Below are 20,180 nucleotides of genomic sequence, written 5' to 3'. Positions count from 1 at the left end.
CATTATAAAAGATAGCTTTAAAATTGAGAGCTCCAGAATCTCTCGCCCGTCCTCTAACAGCACCAAAAAATAAAAACGCAATTTTAAGTAATCTTTGCCAAAGATTACTTAAATTGTGTTTTTAAAACCTCGATACCAAAAATTCTCTATGAGAGAGCACCTACCCAGTAGTATACATAGCATCCCCATGTAGGGGGGGGGGGGCACAATAGTTATGAGGGTGCACGCCCTGAAAAATCAACATTCTAAAATTATTTTTTAAATTAACTTTTTTACATTTATAAATCTTATGGAGGGCGGGGGGGGGGCAGTGGCGCAGCCAAGAGAGGAGTTTCGGGGTCAACCCCCACCCCCCTCAGAATAGCACCTTTTTCAACCACCACCCACCAACTAGGAAAAAAGAATAAATCGGTATTTGAACAGGATAAGTTTTAATAAACTGGTCTACTGGTTAATGATCATGGGCAGGAAGCGATCCCAAATTATTTTCCGATGAATTAACAAACAAGTAATATTTCCCGGTAAGCATCCTTAAAGACAATCTACAAGTGTGCTTTAGAAACTTTTCCATCAAAAACTTCTGAAGACGTCCCTCGAACCCTGAAGTTTACCCCAACATCATCAAAAACAGCTTCAAATGCAGAATAAAAGCAATGAAACAGCAGGGGCGGACTGGGTTACCCAAGTGGGCACAAACTTTGACGCCCAAAGGGGGGGGATTCAAAGCACACATTTTTGATTGCGCAAAAAAAAAAAAAAGGCGCAGTTTTGAGGATGCAAAAAGAAGAAAAAGGAAATGTTCGAGGGAGCGAATAAAATGAAACAATGAATTCGAGGGCGAAAAAAAAGTTAAATAAACAAAGTTCTACAGACTTGAGGAAGCAGACAAAAACAAAGGCGCTCAGGTTCAAGGATGCAAAAACTGAGTGCATAGTTTTGATGGAGGACGTAAAAAAAACAAGAAAAAAATTAACTCTAATTTGAATTCCGAAACTTTGAATTCAAATTATGTTTTTCGCAATCACGAGTTGCGACAAGACTCTACTGGTTAGAGTTATTGTTTCTAGAAATGGCTCCCCCGCCCAAGCATGTCCCTCCTCCTGGGTGCTTACGTGTATATAGCTGTGTGCGTGTGTGTGTAGGCTTACGTGTGTGCACGTAGGCATGTGTGTAAAGGCGTGCGCGAGTAGGCGACTGTGTATGAGCATGCGTGTGTAAGACATGGACGCCACCGCCCAGCGAAAGTGGATTCCGGGGGACAGTGCTCAGGACCAGCCGCGCCGCCGCCGGTAGACGGTGGTGCTGCAGGCCTGGTCCAAGCTGAAAAAGGAACCGGAACATCAAGGACTGTCAAGTGAGAACAATAAGCAATCGTGATTCGCAACTCCAACGAACTATAGGGGGCACTGAAGTCACTGTCTAATGGCGGACTTAAAAACTAAAACAAACGCACATGGTAACGAAGAAAATGCTAAAAGTGTTGTGATTTTTGTTCGTACGTATGATTTTCCGCTTTATTCTTTTTAAATTAATTTTCAAAGTCTTGTGGATATTCTGGCCCATGTAGAAAGAAATGAGAATTCAAAAAGCATTACTAAACGTCAAAGATTAATGCAAACTACGTAGTTCATAGTTCTAAGCAGCTTTTTCCACGATGTTGAATTCGATATTTATCAATTCTTGATAAAACTTAATAATAATTGTGGCCTGACAAGAATAACAATTAATGCTAGAAAATTCAATATGACATTACAAATTGTTATCGAAAGAAGATGATACTTTTTTGCCTTGCTTGGCTAGCGCTTATTGTTTTCCATTTGTAGCCGAGTTATTTCTCTCAAATTCCCAAATCGGTTAATTTAAAAATTTTCTGTTTCGATTTTTCTAATTTCTGAGTTACGATTTAATTGTGTCATGTTATGCAAATCATCAACAAAATTCTCACGGATATATGGTGGTAGTTTTCTTTTCAGTTGATTGACCATTATTTCTTTTCACTTATCGAATTCTGTAATCTTACTACCATTTTATTCCACTCATGATAAAAATTAAAAATGGTTTAACTAAAAACGCGAAATCTCGCCAAGGCTACTTTGCTCGCACAATACTAAAACTATAACCCTAAACAAATTTGGCGAAACCTTTCAGCTGAGAATAAAAGGAATAAAGTAAATTCTTTCTCGGTTATTCATTTTGTTCTACGATAATATATTCAAGAAAATATTTTGCATACTGTCCATTCCAACTAAATGCTGCTGTAAAATATGGTAAGTTTAATTAATTTAAGATTAAAAAAACCCCCATATTCTTACAAATTCATACAAAACAATAAAAAATTTTACCTTGTATAACGTTATCCAAGTTTGTTAATCCAGAATTTTCGCTTTCACCTATTATTAAGGAAATAATGAAAACTAACATTATTTTGAGAAGCTCGAGAATACTACTAAGGGACGAATTAATTTCTGTAGCTGAAAGCAAACTAAGACACATCGATTGCGTTAATAAATACTCAGAACAATCTGCCTGTGTTTACGTCAACAGACACACGTGGAACGCAACGTGGCAATGTTTTAGTTTCATTTGCAGTTTTGTAAATCACCGCAAGGTAGCGTATTCGAGCGCTGGAGTTCCGAATTGCTCAAAAAAAAATGCGAAGGTGCACAAGTTCGAGGGCGTTGAAAAAACAAAGGCGCACAGGTTCAAGGGCGCAAAAAAAAAAAAATTAACTAAAGAAAGAAAGAAACGAAGTCGCACAGGTTTGAGGGTGAAAAAGAAAAAAAAAAAAAAACGAAGGCGCAGAGGTTTGAAGGCTTGCATGTTGTGCGCAGGCAGCTGACGGAGCAGATACTTTTTCCCTTTTGAACTAACAGGATCTGCTGAAGAGGAGAAGCCAATAACTAACATGTCTTATCCTATTAGCGCACTATAACCAAATATTATATTCTGTGTGAGAAAAATGTTTGTAAATAAATAGCCTATACGCTGCTTCTTTTTTGTACTTCAATATGAACTCGCTGGAAGAAAGTATATGACGGCTTTCTGAATTTCTTTCCCTGCATAGTTTAGATAGCACATAAAATGGAAACCGGAGGAAAAGATTCAAATGAAGAAATTGTACAGCTTACCCACAAACTGAAATGTTGTTTTCTGTCACCACGAGAAGAAAATCACCAAACATTAAAGTGGTCTGTACTGGACTCTTATAGGAAAAAATTGCTTGAATGTAGTTTTTCCCCAACAATTACTTCGAGTTACTATTCAGTTCTGTCATTGTTACTGGATTCTCTGAAACCTACGCTGTTGAATGATGCTTCAAAAGAAAAACTTTTCGACGAAATGTTTCTCTGCGGAATTCATCACGAGGCTTTCATGATTTTAGTGCGCAAATTAAATGAAATTGGGTAATTCAATTTCATTGATTGTTTCATTTTATTCAACATTCATATAAACAAGGGCGCAATGTTAGGGATCAAAACCCGTTTTAAAACTAACACCACCCAATTCATATCAGTCAAAGGTTTGGTATAGCTTTAATATAAACCCCGTTTGGCTCCGTTCTTTTTTTGCGTCTTTTGACTTTTTTTGGTGATAGCTCGTTTGTTTGTTGTCTTGAGCTTTGGTTGTTCTGCTGTCATATTCTGTCTTGTTTTTTTTTAGCAGTTAAAGGACGGCGCCAAGTCAAAAAGTTGCCAACTTGTAGATTATACTGAAGCTGTTCCTAATTTTTTTTATCACTAATTGTAAGCTTTATCTTTTTTTATTAAAATGGAAAAACATCATTATTTTTGAAGTTGTTAATGTCTCTACTTAAATCATTGAACAAAGCATGTCAATACATTAGAACAGCCATTCCCAAACTTTTTGGTTGTGCGGCCCATCAGTTTTGTAGAAAACACAATTTAGGCCCACCAACTACTATATATTATTTGCACAGCCAAAATTTACTTTCTGGGAGGGGGGGGGGTATCTGCTCATATAACTGTCCTTAAGTGTAAAAATCATCAAACTTAAAGCCACATGAGATTGTTGACGCTGTTTTTTCCTCTACAAGGGAGTTGATATTGGGACTGAAACTGGATAGTTTTAGTCTCAAATAACTCGCAACATTCAATGCATTTCTACATTATTTTTACAAAAAGAAAAAACTGCATTGAAAAGTGTTATTTAAATTGGTGGGTTGTCAAAAAGCACCTCAAGTGTCTCAATTCACTGGTTAGTCATGCCAGTTCAACAAAGGAGGAGCGTTTTTAACTTGAAGCTTGGAGCTAATATGCACTGGTTTATTTGGCAATTTTCTATAAAGAAGTTCCTGGTTCATTAGATTTCATCTTCAATTAAAAGGAAAAGTTCTGAAGAAATATGTAAAATCTTAATCTTGAAGTTCTTTATTAGCTATGAGCCGGGGAGAGTAACCGTACATCTCGCAAAAAAAAAAAAAAAAAAAGGAATTAAGACCCCAAGATTTGTTTTGATGTTTCATATTCTCGACCAGTGTCCATGGCCCAGTAACAAGCTGTTCCACATGGGTTTGGAACTGCTGCATTGAAATCTAAATATAGAACATGCTTAGATTTGTTCTCTGTACAGAAACAATAACAAATTTCTTCCCCTTGTTCAGGGAGAGAGTATACCAAGTTTTAAACAATATGCTTTGATTTGTATCTCTATCCTCTATTTTAGGTATTCCCACTTTGTACATTTTCTTTGATGTTAGTTCCAAGTTATTTATTTGCATATTATTTTGCATTTTAAGAAGGCTTTGCAAGTTTTTTTTTTTTTTTTGTGAAGTGTTTATAATAGAATGTTTCATGGGTACAGATGTGATATCCCCCCCCCCCCCATTTGGCGACATCCGATTTTTTGCACAAAATTGAAATATTTTTCTCGCCAATGAGGCGATAAATTTTTAAGCATGGCATCCCTGGTGAAACTAACCTGTGGTTGGCAACGCGAAGGCAAACTTGTCCGAACTTGTTTACTTGGGTTCTTGGTTTTACGCAGGAGAGATACGTGTTGTTTTGTGCAATATACCTTACAGGAATGCTTATTTTGTGTTAGTTTAGATTCAGTAGTTGTGTTTTGAAGTAAAAACATTAGAAAATGCCAGTTTCTTCAAACTTGAAGGTTAATTAAAAGTTAACTCCAACGTGGTGTGTATCTATAACGCGCCATTGTCAGATGATGTTTTGTTTTGGACTGAGTGTGAGGATTTATACCATAAAAAGGTAAGTTCTTTATTTTAGAATTCACATAAAAATTCTCACTTCGGAAATTCTTTGTTTTTTACAAATCCTTGAGGGGTTCTTGTAGCTTTTAACTTTATTTTTACTGTATGTTAATTAATTTTACAAAAATAGTTTGGTTATTTTGTTCTAAAAGTTAATCCTTATCGATGCCACGAATTATTTAGACATTAACGTGCCTCCTTTAGGTACTGAATTTTAAGCTAACAATTGAAAATTCTTTCGGTTGTACTCTTAAAAATGCTGAATTTTATTAATAAATCTGCACAATAATGGTGCATATTTCACACTTAAAACTGTCATTATTGTACACTGAACGGAAGGAGCCACCCTTGGGTGTACATACACATGAATATGCATAATATACATAAATATACATAATTGTGACCATACTCCGACTGTAATGTATATTAACAGTCGGAGGGATAACGGACCGAGCGAAGCGCGGTCCTGGCGAGCCCGAGGTCTCATAGTACTTTCGTAATGAGACCGAGGCAGGGCCGGCGAGCCGAGGTCTCATTACGAAAGTACTATGAGACCGAGGGCTCGTATCCCGGAGAAATGATGAAAAAAAATTAATGCATTAATTTCGACTTGTAATTAATACAATAATTTATTTCATTGTATTTTAATATGTTTACAAAAAACCCCGGCCCTGTACATTTTTGAAGCATATATTCGTGATATTTTTTGTTGTGCTTTTATGTTGTTTTTATATATATTGTGTTCTGAAGTGCTTTGATCATGTTTTTTTATCTGATTTTTTCCTGTTGGCGCTAAAAAAGCATCGCTAAGAACGATGTATGACGTATGTCGTCATACATCGTTTTCTTGGCGACGCTTTCTTGGCGCCAACAGGAAAAAGTCGCCAAGTGTGGGGTATATCACATCAGTTCCGTTTCATGTTAATCTTTTTTTTCGCTTGTCCCAAAATGCACATTTATTCATCCCCTTTAGTTTAAAATGATTTTCTAATTCTATTTTTCCACTTTTTTTAGGGAAAGTTATCAACAAGATAAAGTAATTGATTTGTTGCAGAAATTTATCAAATGCTCTAGTATTGAATCTATGTTCAAGTATCAGTGTGCAAGCAATAGTGAATGGGATTTGAAATATGTATCTGTATCCAGAATTTGGGATGATTTAATCACGCTAATAGTTTCTTTGCCTGAAAGAATAGCTAACAAGACAAAAGGGAAAATGAAGTAAGTTTTTATCTCGTTTATGGTATGTGTTTATGTTGATAGTTTGTTAATTGCTAATGTTGCAATCAAAGGAAGGTGATTAAATTGGAAACAAGTTTTCGATTATTATATTAGGACCTATATTTCGTGTCTAGGGTACAAATGTTTGATCATAATTCTGTATTGTGCTGTTGAACCATAAGTTACATATGGTGAATTGGTTTGCTATTTTTCTTCAAATCAATTAGGAGAACCCAAGGAGAACCCAAGAACTAGTTCTGCATACATTAGCAATCTGCTGGAACTGTTCTTGAATAGCCGACATAGGTAAGCAGGGGTTCGTTTACCTAAAAAAAAATTTTTCCCTGCTGGTGCACTTTTCGCAAAATTCCGAACTTTGTAAAGGGGCCCTTTACAAAATTCTGGGATCCAAATATAAGATGTAGCAACATCCATCTAGTAACAAATCTTACTGTAAGAGAACATTTAGATAAAATTAATTTTCTTTGGTCTTGATTATTACAAATATTAGTAATTGTTTTCTTAAAACTAAATTTTACAAAATTCAAGTAGTATTTTTTACAAAATTAAGAATTCCGAAAAGAAATGCTTGCAAAAGTACCTCAAATAACCTTCATGCTTAGATAACGACAATTTTCTTAGAACAAAATATAACTTTGTAAAATTAGTAACTTTTATTAACTATCTGTTATTGTAATAAGTGAATCATATTTATTCACAAGCATCAAAAGGAACAAAACTAATATTTTAACATCTTTTTCTCATTTTGTTGCATGATATTTTTAGAAGCTTCATAATTATAACATTTGCTATACATTTGTTAGCCACAGCCTGAAATTTTAATATTTATCTATAAAATATTTTACAGAAAAATTTTCTGCACAGAATTTTATGTTCCACTTCTGGTCTCAGCAATTTTGAAAGCCTTAACTTATGTCCATGATAGGCTAAATGATTGTCAAGGTTGCAGCCTGGAGTTTCTGAGTAAACTTACTGGTAAACTTTGTGTCCTTGGCCATGCTGGTGAGTTTTTTGTTTTTTGAATTAAAATAAGAATTTTTTCTTAGTTTCCTATAGTTTCCTGTTTACAAAAGTTGTTGTAAATCAAAGTTTCTTAAATTGTGTTCTGTGGAACCCAGGGTACCATGGAGATCAATTAAGTGCCCTACTTTTTTTTTTTTTAAAGCAAGGGAGTCGTTTAAAAATTCAATTAAAATTAGTTCCGAGTGAAACATTCATTCAGTGTTTTCCTTATACACAGTAGAAAAAACATTAAAATGAATTTTGTATTGAACACTCAATTATTGTCATTGTATTACCTGCAACTATGTTGGTATAAGTACAAAGATGCGACATTATTATTAAAATTACCTATAATTTATAAGTTATTAAAAATGACTTTAAATTATTGCAAACATTTCTTTTTCCCCTGATAAATATTCAAGTTTTTAGTAGAGGTAAAATTGGAATTTTAGTAAAACTTGAAAGTAGTGTTCGAAGCAAGAGAAGGCCCTCGAACCTAGGCCTCATTAATAACATCGGAAAATGTTTTCCAGGCATCAAAATGAAAAATCTAGGTGCCATTTTGAATAAATATATATGACATTCCAAACAAAGTTTCATTAAATAGAAAGTATTCAGACATGTATGTATTTAAAAAATGTAGAAATTGAAGAAATGTTTCTTATTATACGTTCTCATCACCTGTGGGTTAGCATTGCAATCTGTTGGAGGTTTAAAGCAATAAAAACTTGAGGTGTTAAATTTGGTGCTTAGCATCGAAAGTCCAAGCTTGAAAATAAACATTTTTGGTCTCAAAATATGCCTAACAAGTGCTTGTTAATTCTAACACTGTTCGAAAGTGTCTTTTTATTACATGTGAATGATGTGAGAGTTCAGATTAAGGTTTATATCATTGATATTTTGTTTTTCATGAATACAAGTGAGCAAAAAGAATTGTTTTAACTAAACTTTCAAAAAAAAAAAAAAAATTAAAAAAAAATTTATTTTTTACTTTCAAGGATTAATAGCTCTTACCAGCGGATAAACTCATTATTTATTAGTGTTTATTTTTATTATGATTATTATGTTCCTCATAAGATTTTTTTCCTCCTAATATACAGCCAATTGCCTATCAGTATTTGCACTTTTCATGTATTACAAACCACCTACTAAAAACGGGTTCCCTCCCCCCCCCCCCAAAAAAAAGACTCTTAAGACACTCTTTCTAAAAATTTCAATGATGCCGTTTGAGCATACCCCTTCGTGAGCACCTTTGCATTTAAATTATATTATAGACTAACTGTGTTGCCTGGCTTTGCATGGTGTACCTAGAGAATAAAAGCTATGTTAAGTGACACATGATCAACAATCAGGCTGCAATTACAGAAAAATAATACAGTAAAACCTGTCAAGTTGACCACCCTTGTAAGTTGACCACTTTTTTCAGGCATGGAATTAGCCCTTATCATATAAATCAACCTCTGTAAGTTGACCACCTGTTTAAGTAGACCACTAAAGTAGTGCACCGCAGATGGTCAACTTACACAGGTTTCACTGTACTGTAAAATTTCCCATCAACATAATCATTCTTAAAGAAAAAAAAAAACAGCAAACGAAAATTCCCAAATAAATTAAATGCAATCTTTCATAAATACAACTAAAATCCTTGATTATCTTCTGCTGGAAGTACAAAAAATAAGAAAGAAGATGAATCGCCAAATAATAATTAAAAGGGGAAATTTTTCCCTTAAAACAAAACAAAAACAAAAACAAAAATATTTAGTCACAGTCGAGAAAAAAAAGTGACAGCCTTCTGACTGGTTTTATTCACTCTAATTTAAAATGAGACTGCGCAAGCGATAATTTTCTGATATGAAAATGCTGTTCCTTTAGGCTTAAAAAGGCTTTTAACTTTTTCTCCAGTGATTGTACAGCCTTGTTTTTTTTTTTTTTTTTTTGAAATTGAAAAGAAGTAAATCAATTTTAGGGTTACCTTTCCCTTGGGGCGGATACAGAAAAATCTTTTGGAGGGGGCACGTAAAATTGAATAGCCCCCACCCCCCATTCGATGTTTCATAACATAGTTTTCATGACATTCTTTATTTGTGTATTTTTTTTTCTTTCATTTATTTATTCATTTTTGTGAGGGTTCCTTTCGGTCAATGAATCTCTTTGTAAGTACATGAATAACGTTTGTGGTGGTCCACATTCATTCTGTTTCATTTGGTTTCGATTTCCGGCGAGTCAATTTTTTTCATCTTTGAGAGCCTTTGCGGTGATTTTTTTCCCTCGCGATCGTGAAGCTTTCTGATGACGTCATTGATTCGCATTTTTGAGGTCGCTGAACTTTTAGCCAACCGCAAGAAAGTTTTGGTTTAGAATTGATTGTATTGGACGTGGAACCGCTTCGAGTCGGATTTTGGCTGATGTAATATTTGTTCTAGAAACTTCCATGGAAAAGTTGATAAAAAGGCGACGTAAGGTTTTTTAAGGGGAGATCATATTTTTTGCGTGCATCGGAACGCCGTGTTGAAGAGTGAAGCGTTTTTGGCCCTATCCGCTCGGCCGAGTATGGTTCCAAACGGCCGTTTAGTTTTGTGTGCATGAAATAGATGAGTGATTGCCTCTCGTTGTGATTTACTGCGGTGCCACGTTATTCAGATATGATGTAATCACACATTTGTCCTGCCACCGTTGTGCGTGGTAGTTGAAACCTTGCACGGGCCGAACATAAGTTAACATTGTTTTTTTCCAATTCTGTAAAGGAGTACCCCATTTCCTTTATGGTTGTGTTTGTTAAAGTAGAGCTTAACATCTTTGTCTTTTACTAGGTACAAAGAAGCATGTCTTAATCTTGCCCCAAATCCTCAAATTCATTTCTACTTCTTTGAATGATTTTCTTATCCCCTTCACATGCCCGGGCTACGCGACATTTTTGGTGCGTGACCAGTCCCATCTTTGGCGTTGTGCCAGTTCTTTTTCTTGTGAAACCGAGCTCAAAAATAAAAAAAATAAATTTGTAACACTTGATATTATGGGAATGAACTCTAACGCTCAGTGGAAATTGTTTGTTTGTACATCTTCTGTTGAAAAATTGTTTTTTTTTTTGTGGAAAATGTTTTGCCATTCTAAATCAAGTGAAATTTCTGGTTGTGCATTAATTTTTCTTTAACCATGCCTGCTAAAAGAAAAACCCGTCAGGTTGACCCAACTTTGTCAGCCGTGTCCAACACTGTTGTTAATGCTAGTGTGACACAAACCCCTCAAAATGCTGCATCTTGTAGAACTTACCCCCCATCTTGTAGAACGTACACTCTGGCAGATCCCCATTCATGCTCAATGTTGCTAATTTTAGTGGAGATCCCACTGAAACACAATATTTTGTAGAGCAGGTTAAAGATATAATTAGTGTTAATGCGTGGTCTGAAAAAAAAAGGCGTCTTGTACATTAAAAGTAAATTGTCAGGAGCTGCACTCAAATATGTTTTAGATACACCAGATCTAAGGTATTCTGACTCGGTTACAAAAGTAACTGATGCATTGTTATCATTTTTTAAGCCGGTGGCTAATACTTATTCTATGAAGGACTTTCACTCCATTAACATGGAACAATCAGAGTCAATTTTGAATTTGTCTCATAGAATAAAATTAATTACCCCTAGTATTTTCAAAATTAAGAATCCTGAATTTCAAAATGAAATAATGTACCAAAAATTGTTGTCTACCATTCCGTCAGACTTTAGAGTCAATATTTCAAGCCAATTAAATACTAACCCAATATAATGTCACAAGATGCTATACAATGAGTGGGGTTTTAATTTAGGAACATTGTCATTATGTTTAAATAACACGAGGGCAAAGTTTTTAAATAAACCCATACCTCATTTGAGTTTTTATGTATTAATTTATATTTTAACTATGAAATATTGTTTGATTATTAAAATCATAACTCTTCATAACATATGAGTTTTATTGAAGAATTCAGAAACTTCATGTGTGAATTTCAAAGCAGTTGCTGATTTGTTCTTAAAGCCATGATACAGTTGAGATAATATATTGATACCACATGCCGTTTCCATTAATAATCATGTTTTTTTCAAGAAACTACTGTATGATTTCTTTCATTTTGCATTTTTGATAAGCTGAAAAAGAAATCTACTATCTTTTAGGTGGGCCTACACCTTTTTTTGAAAAAATGTTAATTATTGATTCCATCAATAATTAACATTTGTGAACGAATCGGTACAATACGTTCCCTTGAATTCGAAACCAGTGAGTTAAATGTATTCTGCCACTCTAGGCCTCTGACTCCAGTATTACTTTTTTAATAAACAAACATGCTTTTTTTCAAAATATGCTGTGTGTGCTTTGTGTTCTTTTTAATTAACTACAAAAGTATAAAAAATGCAAAAGATAAATCAATTAAAAAATAATAAATAACATAATTAAATTATTCATCCTTTCGGGGGAAGGGGCACATGCTCCCTGGGCCCTCCTAAAATCCACTACTGCCTTTCCAAGGCTTTCAAATGGAACTTCAATTAAGAAAATCAGATTGTTATTTCGGGTAGAAAGAGCCATTTAATGCCATTTTTGGGTCTTTTAATTAAAATTCAAGCAGTTCGATTCTTTTTTGGTGTTTGAAAACCCCCCTACAGTCCTTTTCAGGCACCCAAGTAACTCCCTGCCAAATTTGGTTGCAGTCCGACGTAAACTGTGGATTTGTATAGGGAACATACACACACGCACACACACATATATATAACAGTGGCGGATACAAGGGGGAGGGTCATGGGGGTCATAACCCCCCAAACCTGCAACAGTATTTGAATATTTGATCGAAAAAAATAAAAGAAACCTGATCAAAACCGTAAGAAGTGGATACAAGCGGGGGGGGGGGGGGGGGGGGTGTCCATCAAAATCTGCAACAATACTTTGTAATCTGTTTTAAGGTTCATTGCATTTGAGTAGTGGTGAAAATGACTGCTTGAAAAAAAAAGAAGGAAAAGCTGGACCGAAACCATACTAAGAAACAGTAAATAGTACTTGAATTCTTTCTTTTTTTTTGGGGGGGGGGGAGGGTTGATCGGTTATTAACTGGTCACTTTTTTATTTATAGCATATGTATTTAAAATATGTAGGCAGTAAAATAGCTTTTCTTAAGACAGTTAGTCTGCAGCGCTGGGCTCAGGAGCCAGTATAATGAAAAGTAACAAAGAAGTATCTGATGCCCGATTGCTTTTTATGCAACAAATTTAGTCAACAATAGTTATTGTAAATTCATATCCAAAGCTACAGGCATCGCTTCAATCAATCAAACATTTGAGTGTGTAAATGTTGCTTTATGTTGAGTCTCTGTAGATTATAATTTCTTTCTGTTGTAATTTTTAGACAGTTTTGTTTTTAGTCCTGCTGAGTTTATTTTTAAATATGCTGTAAATAGTTTATTAGTTTAAATTGTGTTTTGGATTTAGTATCATGCAAGAAATGTAAAATTTGAGTGTTGTGTTAGCACAAAACCTCATTATACAAAGGCACTCACGGCACGTTTTGACGAATTATAATTTTTTTACGGTACCGTAATCTATTTCAATTATACATGCATATTGAAAATATGGGCAGCTTGCGGCACTCCTCGCTCCTCCTTGCAGCAACCCAGGGTGCCGTGGCACCCATCCTGACCTATAACGAAAACAATGAAGCGTTCTTGTGACAAAGCAGTGCAGTCCCGTTTTTTGGACTATTGAAAAAAACTGATGAACCCAAAACCAATGGAGACATATCTGGAGTTCCAGTATCAGACTCTGAGACTGCAACGTTTTCATCAACCTCCAATTTTCTACAATTGGAATTAATCAGTCAGTGAGTAATTTATCAAGTGCGCATTATATTTATGGAATATTTATTTTTTAATTAGATTTTCACCCCATTTTTTGCTATTAAGTGATGTTTTACTATTATTTTAAGTGATGTTATTTTTCTGCATACAAGATGGATGCATCGAGTATCTTGCAAATTCTTAATCTCAGATGGATATGTGTCGAGTATTATGCAAATATTGAATCAACCAGGGGTTTTTTGATCCATAAACTTTGAGTTGTTGTTTCCAAAAATTTTCGGCTTACATTCTAAAGCTGAAAAATTATTTTAAAAGAAAACTTTTTAAATGATTATTATCAATGATTTGGATGATTTCTGTAAGCATATTTGAAGAGCTTTTACGAATTCAATAATTTTTGTTTGTATATCGCGTTGCCTCAGAGCAGCAGTAAGATATATTAGTATTATTTCTGGGATTAGGTATCTTACTATTTCTCTAAGGCGTTGATATTTGAAGAGTTTTTATGGGATTTGTTCGTAGAAGAAAATTTTGTTAGGCTTTATTTCAGCTCAGTCGAAACCCTATGGGATGACACTTTCTCACTTTTTGATAATAGCTTGTAGAGGCCTTCACAGAATTATTTTGCTTTGTTTAAATAGTATTACTAATTGTACCATCATACAGTCGGATTTTTTTTTTTTAATTTTTATGAACTTTTCTGAGGTACACAATTTCTTGCAGTTAGTATATTTTTAGGATTTTTTTTTTTTTTTACATTTGTAGTTTAAAGTTGGAATTAATTTGTGCAGCCTTTTTTTTTTCTTTTTATTAATACTGACATTTTAATATTGCAGATATTATAGCAAAGAAAATTTCAACAGAACTCATTAAAGTTTCAGAATCTGATTTTGTTTGGAGAAGAATATCTCAGAAATTCATCATTAAAATGCCTCTTATATCATTAGAATCTTATGTCACTAGTTTATTGCTGGTTATTCCATGGTAATTCTTTTTTCTATTTTACAAAATGCATTTTGTAATTTTTGCATCTGTAATATGCAAACAAACATATTACAGATACAGGAAAAAGGTTTAATTTTCTGGAGAAAGAAATATTACAAGTTTTGTTCGTAAGTATTTAAGTGTTTGATGTGTAAAGCTTTCATGAGGCAACAGCTATTAAGTTTAAAGTCTAATGCTTGTTTCTCTTGCAGTCATCTCACGATTCATGGTGGTTCATTTTTAACAAGATGGGACACCCCCTCATTATCTGACACACATTTGCTTTTTACTCAGTAGCAAGGTTGTTGGATTGGAGGCGGTTCTGACAATGAAAGTAGTCTCTAGTTCTGTGGGAAATGTGCTCTCTGGACCTAACTCCATGCAATTTTTTTTGTAGGTTATCATCAAAGATCCTGTGTTTTTGAATGAACTTATCCAGAGAAGGGGGAGGGGGCAGGAAATTACCCTCCCCCATCCAACTGTATAAAACAGAGAATACACTAAATGAAACAAAAAAAGAAAAAAATCAAATGTTTATTAATAGACTTGTTTTGATTACTAAACTGGTCAACGAGTTAGCTGTGGTAACTTGGCGCTTGACTTTGAGTCTATATTTCTTCTTTGGAAGCTCATTGAACAAGGGAAGTTAATGGGTTATCGTCTCAATACCACTATGAACTGTGAAGGTAACACAAGGTAATACAGTGCTAAAAATGGCTTCTCTTTTTTCACAAGCTCCCCAGAGAATAAGTATTCCTTCTATTGCAAAAGTGTGCTATTTATTACACATGACCTCCTCCATACACAGTGTAAAAGTTTCAATTCAGAGTAGTGCACCCAGGCCTGCTATTTCAAAACTTTCTAAGGCAAGGTTGTATACTCAATGCATTTTATAAAGAAAATAAAGCAGAATACATACACAAATGCATGATTACATTGTTTCTAAAATCCAGAGGGGGGGAGGGAGTAACACCTTCTGATTGCCAAAATGACTGGCCATCCTCCCTTACGCTTTAAGTCATATATGCCCCTGTGTTTGTGATCCTTTGCCAGGTAATTTACAAGATTTACCCCAGAAAATCACTACAACATTTGCTACCATTGATCCTGACATGTCACAGCAAGTGAAACAAACATTAGACTTTAGAATTGATATCTGTCATATCACGAAGGGTTCCCATGGTGGAAATGACTACATTGAAAATAGGCTCTTGCAGGTTAGATATCTCTCCTTAACTTTTTACCAGAGGACATGGTAGGTATCACCATTATATATATATATATATATATATCTTTTCAATATTTTTCACTTTTATTATTATATATATATATATATATACATATTACAAAATGCAAACAATAAACACATAAGGGATTTACAAAATTAAACAAATAAGAATACTAAAACTAATAATGAGACTAAGTTGATGAAGCCAGAACTCCTCAGCAGTGGAACCTTCATCCTAAGGTCAACAGACCCAAAAATTTTTAACTAAAAACTAAAGCGAGGATGTCCAGTTTCGAGAAATCTAGCATTCAGGAATGCATAGGACTAAACGCACCGTATGCAAAAAATGAACACAGATTTCTTGGAACTAGGACCTAAAACTATACACTGGGGTTTCGTCTGGACTATTAGAAGCCAATGACTATCAATAATAGTCCTCCACCGTACCACTAGCAGAAATTTAAAGGTCTTACCTAATATTCCAGGTGAGAGCTCAGTACCGTGTCCCACAAGTCAGTGTTCATTCCAGTCGATAAAACGTAGATCCATTTAAATAAAAAGATATTCATCCATAAAAACAGTTCCATAAAACGAGCAATGTTGACTGAAAAACTAATTTCTTAACCCCTTAACAATCAGATAATTTTCAAGAAAACGGTCATAAAAGTGTCTATTTTTTATTTAAGAAAATGATATAAAAATAAGTGTATGAACAACATGTGCATTCAATTTTTCATTTTCAATATTTTTTAGATTGAAATTTTAAAAAAATTTAAAATTTTATGAAAAGTCAACAAGCAAGTCCAAGAAAGCAGCAAAAATTTAAGAAATACATCTTTTAAACATTAAAAAAGAATTTTATTAATCTTTTGTGTAATATAAGTAAAGATAAGTAAATTTTTCTTGTGTGATAATTTTCAAAGCTTGAGATACAGAGACCAACGTCACAATCTGGTAAGTTAGTACCAAATTTCCTTTCTTCATCTCTGGAATTACATTTAAAATCTGCAATTACATTTAAAATGGACTGGTGCTACCATCTAGTGTATAAAGAGGGAAATAAAATGTATTCCGGGCCAAATAAATGAATTGATTTCAGTAATTTCGTTGCATTAATATTGCACGACCCAGCACAGCAATGTCACAGGAGCGAGAAATGGAGCTCAAAACCCCAGCACGGCGATTTCATGGGAGGGAGCGGGAAGGGGGTTAAAGCATCATTAACTAAAGTCTACGCGTTGTGGTTTGCTAAAGAAAAGTCATTTCATTAGAAGCAGTTAAACGGTTTACAGTAAGGCAAAGTATTGATCAAAGGCTATACCAGCAAAAACGTTGTTGACAAGATGACGCTGACGCTTTATGGGCCTTGACAATTTATGACTTTTCTGTGTTAAATCGATGCAACTATGATCTGCTCTTGAAAATCGCAAAAAATGGGAAACTTCATATGTACCCCATTGTGATCGCAAAAGGCACTAAACCCAACCCTGTGTATCCACCAATCAATGGCAACGTCAGAGGAAAAGAGGGATTGCCTCTAATGCCCTCTTTGATGTCATGAGTTTTAGCAATTGTGACGGCATAAAAGAATTACATACGGACTTGACTTTAGTCAGCTTTTGTCTGTAGTGTGATCCAAATAATTCTTCCTTATTCTCCTATTCCTTCCATATAAATCACATGGAAGATTATCTGATATTTTTCTTTAATATATTCCCCTATGTTTTTATTGCTGTACCAATAAAAATACATCTCTTTCTATAGATTTATTTAAAAATGAATAGTATGTTTGAATGAAATCTAAGTCTTGATCCAATGTAGCTTAATTATTTTAATCAGTGCCACAAAAGTTTGAATTTAAGAAGTGAGCTGCATTTCATTCTCTCTATATATTTACTATAGTAAAAATAGACAGCAAAATTAAAATATTTATTTTCTGAAAATATTATAGGTATGGTTATGTGGAATGGATAATAGGAAATGAAGGAATAGATAATGAAAAACTGAAGTACATAATGGCATCTAAAGCATTATTTTTAAAGCATTTTAAGCAGGTATGTGGTTTTCTACCAGATTAATGATTTATATTTCAAGAAAGATTACAATTTGAAAGCTCATTGATAAAATAGCCAAGGAAGGTGTGAGATACTTATTGTAGACATACATTCGATTTATTTATCATCACTGATTATATGAGGCAATGGGAAGCAAAGGGATGTAAGTGAACATTTTCGAGTTTTGAGTAAAACATGTTTAAGGATAACTTCCTAGGTAGACTTTCATTGAGTTTTTTTTCCTAAATGATGATGTACAGCAGCACCTACTAGTACCATTTCTTGCCCCAAGACAGAGGAGAGGTTCACCTTCCAATTGTTTTTTTAATCTCCAAATTTTTAATTTTTCTACTTACATCCCTTGGCTTCTCGCTGCCTCATATTTTGATGGAGTTAATTTGAAGTGTTGGGAGGGAAAGAAGTGAACTCATTAGAAGTAGGAATAGAAGAGGAGAAAATATTTTTAACCATCTCAAAAATTTTAAATATTTATTTTTGATTGTTGTACCATCTAGATGTGAGAAAAAGATATAAATGTCTAATTTCTCATAACCTGAAAAAATAACCATATTTAAATTTGTAATGCTCTTTAAAAAAAATCAGTATTTGTTCCAGTAAATTATTCAGTATTAAGGTATTACTTGACATTTTGTTAAATGTTTGAATTTTGATTTATTTGTAACCATATGCAGTTGTGACCATTTATAGCAAAGCCATATATTGCAAATTTATGATTATAGCATAACATCAATTCCCCTTCACCTTTACTGTATCCTTACTATTAAAATCTGTTCGCGTCCCTCTGTCTGTCTTTCTGTCTGAGACTTGATCTTCTCGAGAATCCCTGCAAATCAAGAGTCAAACAAGGTACCGATTAATTCAAAATTTTCCAAAAAAAAAAACAACAATAAGACTAAACTCATAATTGTACGTCTTCAATCAGCGAAGATATTGATTAAAACGTCAATTAACATCCTGTTCTCAGGAGTTTTTATTTTTTTCCTGTTGCTATTTTGCATATTTGTTAGCAAACAAAGTTCTAATAATTGTTTTAAAAGCGGAGTTTTTTTGGCTGCTATCCAAATTTTGAAACAACTTTTTCATCTAGAATTTTATTGTAAATTAGCTTCATTTCTTTTTTATTCTGATACATAAATCCTAAAACTACTCTGTAAAGCATTTTTTTTTATTTTAGAAATTTAGTGTAAATTAGCTTTGTTTCTCTTTTATTCTAAGCAATGATTTTTATTTCATTCTGTTGCCATTTTATATATGTGTTGGGAAAAAACATTTAAATAATTGTTTCAGTAGTGCTGACATCATCAAAACAACCAATCGATTTAACCGATTGCTCTATTCCTATTCGAGCATAACCTTTATTTTATCGTCTGCCTTTTTCATTTTTGATTTTCAAGTTTCTCTTTTCAGAATATGAAAGTCAGTGGCGTAGCTAGACCCGACTTTCGGGGGGGGGGGGGGGGGTTACTTCTTTTATATATATATATATATATATATATATATAAATGTATGTATGTATATATATATATATATATATATATATATATATATATATGTATAATCGCTTGGAATTTTTTCCTTTTCTTCTTTTTTTTCTTTCTTTCTCTTCTCTCTTCTTTTTCTCTTTTTTTTGAGACTAACTTTTCGGGGGGGGGGGTTGTCCCCAAAACCCCCCCTTAGCTACGCCCCTGTGAAAGTTATTTCTTTAGTTATGTTTATGAAAAGAAAATGAAATTAAAGATTATCATGACCAGCCTCATATCTTGGTTAATTTATCATGTTCGACTCATCATGTTTATTTTGTAGGGATTTTCCCCTTTACATCGATGAGTTTTTGAATTACAATAAGTCTTTTTTTATTTCCTTTTTTTTACTATTGAAAGATATTTTTTTGTTTAAAGAACACATTAAACTAATATTGTTTAGATTTCATTAAATGAAACAAAAGCTCCAACTCGAGCTCAAAAAAAAAAAAAAAAAAAACTTTTAATGATTAAGCTTAGTTGGAAGCTGCTGACTTGATGTTAAAGGAATGCAATTATTGGTACTAAATAGGTCCAAATACTTTGACCTCATATATAATCAACCAAGCAATATGTGTCATTTTATGTAAAAAGCTATAAATATTTTGGATATAGTCTATCAGATGTAATTAATTTTCATGTGAGCACTGGTTGTAGTTGATAATGCATATAATTTTATATTTTGTGTTAATTGAAAGTACTCATGATTTGTGTGATTGACAACTATATTAACATTAATGAGATTTTTGCCAAAAAAATGTTTTACTGATGTTTTGCAAACCCTGTATTACATGTATTTATTTAGTCATTAGCACATTAGAAAATGATATCCAGGGTTTGTATGGGTCATGGAAGTACTGAAAAGTCATGGGGAAAAAATAAGCAAATTTCATACCTGGAAAAGTCATGGAAAATTAACATTTTTATTAAAAGTCATGGAAATTTATTTAAAGTCATGGAAAAATTTGTTGAGCATGAAGAAAGTAACTGTAGCTAAAAGAGCGATAAAAACCCTGAGTGATTTAAAAGTATTGCTTGTAAAAGATATTAATACTGAAAAATTGAATAATCCCAAAAATAA

General features: G+C 33.6%; 1 protein-coding gene across 1 annotated transcript in view; it reads left to right on the top strand.

Annotated features, from left to right (window-relative positions):
• The first annotated feature begins 2,989 nt into the window (after positions 1–2,989).
• The window catches only part of LOC129225976 (telomere length regulation protein TEL2 homolog), a 58,619-nt gene continuing 41,428 nt past the window's right edge, over positions 2,990–20,180 (top strand). Inside the window, exons 1-5 of the mRNA XM_054860546.1 lie at positions 2,990–3,404; positions 6,245–6,451; positions 7,320–7,474; positions 14,129–14,276; positions 17,456–17,558. Of these exons, the coding sequence (XP_054716521.1) occupies positions 3,082–3,404; positions 6,245–6,451; positions 7,320–7,474; positions 14,129–14,276; positions 17,456–17,558 (936 nt within the window). The 5' untranslated portion in view covers positions 2,990–3,081. The remainder of the gene's footprint in view (positions 3,405–6,244; positions 6,452–7,319; positions 7,475–14,128; positions 14,277–17,455; positions 17,559–20,180) is intronic.

The sequence above is a fragment of the Uloborus diversus genome, chromosome 7 (assembly GCF_026930045.1).
Source record: "Uloborus diversus isolate 005 chromosome 7, Udiv.v.3.1, whole genome shotgun sequence".
NCBI classification, from domain to species: domain Eukaryota; kingdom Metazoa; phylum Arthropoda; class Arachnida; order Araneae; family Uloboridae; genus Uloborus; species Uloborus diversus.
Note: the sequence above shows the minus strand (reverse complement) of the source record. Positions and strands in the feature narration are given on the sequence as shown.